The sequence below is a fragment of the Nanorana parkeri genome, unplaced genomic scaffold (genome assembly GCF_000935625.1).
Source record: "Nanorana parkeri isolate BGI_ZX_2015 unplaced genomic scaffold, ASM93562v1 scaffold9, whole genome shotgun sequence".
Classification (NCBI taxonomy): domain Eukaryota; kingdom Metazoa; phylum Chordata; class Amphibia; order Anura; family Dicroglossidae; genus Nanorana; species Nanorana parkeri.
The window spans coordinates 4,512,431-4,515,106 of NW_017306277.1; the positions used below are offsets into that span (position 1 = coordinate 4,512,431).

Below are 2,676 nucleotides of genomic sequence, written 5' to 3' on the forward strand. Positions count from 1 at the left end.
GGGGGGGGGGGGGGATAGACCTGCTGTACTGGGTGTCCCAGAGACTTTCTGATACTGAGTTGTTCCAGTGTTTGACTAATGAGCTAGCCCCTGAGGATTCGCAGTCTACTGCTATTACTTCTAGACTGTTTTGGCTTTTATTGGTGCAGTACGCACCACTCTGAAACTAGAGGATCAGCCTGTTTTGTTTTTTCTAGCCTTAGGTCGTTTAAAACTCATAAGGCCTCAAAGACTTACTCTTTGCACCCCAATGTTCATAGAGAAACACCTTGGCAATCCGTTTGCTCTTTTTAAACGCAGCTTATCTAATTTCGCAACTGTTTTGTGCACAAGTTAACTATTCCCACTGTGGATCCAGCAGGGTTCCACCTTTTAACAGGGTGCTTTCTATTCCAGTGGGCGGATGTGCCGGTCTTTAAGGACCCAACTGATAAGCAGTTGAAGGCCCTTTTGTAGAGCTCTGTTCTCGCTATGCCCTTCATCCGATTCTGGCTGTGAACTAACTTTATCAAATCCTGCCTGACTGGTCTAAATCCCTTAAGATATCTGACCACTGCCAAGGTTGATCTGCTTATAGGATGTGTGAAGCAGATGGCTGTATCTTTAAATTTCAGCTATGACGGATTACTAGAAACCTCTTTCTCACATGCATCTCGTGTCAGTTGAGATGCATAGGACACTTTGGATAAAGTGCTGGACTGCAGAACCTTTGATCTCCTTGCTTTTCAAGGGACAACGTCTTCAGACCAGCTTTAAAGACATCCCCATCTATCCAGCACTTGAGGTTCCTTTGCTTTGCTATCCTATTTGCCATTAGACGCTGTACCAATTGTAGAAAACTTCCTGAACATGCTCAAAAACCTGTATACAATCTGTTCAGCAACAACACTAATTGTGGTTTGAACTCGCAGCCACTAGTGATGAGGCTGGGCTTGGGTGTGAACCCAGTTCACATGAGTTCACCTGAACCTGCTCAAAACTGACTACCACCCCCTCCTTCTAACCCAAGTGAGGAGTAGGGAGTGGCGGTCATGGTTTGTAGTGGGCTTGGACAAACTCATGTGAACTAGGTTTGTACCAAGCCCAGCCTCATGACAGGCAGCCACTTGGCCATATTGCAGGTGAAACTGCCTTTTGAAGGGGGTGGTAAGTAAAAAGTGATGTGTGTTTTTGGTTTTTCCTCCCCTAAAATATTACTTTTTGCTTTTTTTTCCATTTTTTCAATCTAGGCGATGTATTTCTGTGCTATGATCCTCACAAAGATTATTGGTGTTACTTAACTCCCATGAGTGTGCCGAGAGTTCAAGGCATGGCAGCTGTGTACAAAGAGAACATCTACTATGTAGCTGGAATCCGAGGCAACCAGCGGGTGCTCACCGTCGAAGCTTACGATGTCGAGCAGAACCGGTGGACTCGAAAGAGCGATCTTCCATGTGAACAGTCTTCTAACCCGTACATCAAACTTTTGGTCCTGAAGGGTAAACTCCACTTATTTGTGCGTGCGACCCAAGTCAGCGTAGAGGAGTTCGTTTTCCGAACCAGTCGAAAAAATTCCCTCTACCAGTATGACGAGGTGGCTGACAGTTGGAAAAAAGTCTACGAAACACCCGAGAGGCTATGGGACTTGGGCCGTCACTTTGAATGTGCAGTTGCTAAACTTTATCCCCAGTGTCTTCAAAAGGTTTTGTAGACTTTAAAATGGCTTTTCTAAGCTGCCATGGGGAAGAAGGAAAAAAAAAAAAAAAAAAAACTGATCAAAAACAAACAAAAAAAATATTTGTCAGTATTTAATGTTTGTTAAAAAGTGGACAGTTTTCTGTATTTGTGGATGGGTGCTTTTCAAGGTTGCAGTATGAGTTGGTGAAGGGGTACAGCTATTCTTTTTCGTTTTCTCACCACTGTTTTTTATTCGGTGAAACCTGAGTTTACAAAGTGCAATTATCGGCATTGTCTTCATAGCGTACATTTAATCACTCCGTTTTGTGTTTTTTTTTTTTTTTTTTGTAGGTACAAAATATTTTTAAAGTAAGTTATTGATTTGCTATAGAGGAACCAAGATATCTATGCACTAGAGCGAGCAAAACTGCAATTGATAAAAAAAAAGAATCTACGAACTCCTGTTGGCTCATAAGTTTTGGACATCCCAACACCGGAGGTTTTTTTTTTGGGAGGGCAGTTCTTGTTTTATTTTAGTATTAATGGGTATTAGGCCGATCAAAACTACTGCTTTAGTTTCAATTGATGCCAGTTGGTTGCATCATCCAGCTTACCTTTTGGTGGACTCCCATTGCCTAGATTAGTATCCCTGAATTCCTATTTCCATTGACTTGTAGTGGGCCTTACAAAGGTGGTCTGGATTAAATATTCTTTTTTTTTATAAAATATATATTAAACTTGCTGTGCTTGGGCAGTAGGCCTTTTTGTCCTGGAGTTGCCGAGTTGAAGACTCTCCCAGCCGTAGTTGCGTATATATAAAAATTAAATGCAACTGTGTCGCTGGGTTAAAATGTAGCAAAGCACCACCTTTTAAAAGAGGCATTATACCTGCATGTTCTGATCTCTGCTCCTACAATCTCCACTTCTATGATCTCCACTCTAAGGGCTACGGCTGCCTGCAGAGTCACAATCGACACTTCTGGGAGTGTCGGATGCCTGCACTGGTTCCTTCCATTGACC

At 42.6% G+C, this 2,676-nt stretch overlaps 1 protein-coding gene across 1 annotated transcript in view; it reads left to right on the top strand.

Annotated features, from left to right (window-relative positions):
* The window catches only part of KBTBD8 (kelch repeat and BTB domain containing 8), a 20,555-nt gene extending 18,821 nt beyond the window's left edge, over nucleotides 1-1,734 (top strand). Inside the window, exon 4 of the mRNA XM_018554621.1 lies at nucleotides 1,230-1,734. Coding sequence (XP_018410123.1) covers nucleotides 1,230-1,690 — 461 coding nt within the window. The 3' untranslated portion in view covers nucleotides 1,691-1,734. The remainder of the gene's footprint in view (nucleotides 1-1,229) is intronic.
* Nucleotides 1,735-2,676: the final 942 nt, after the last annotated feature.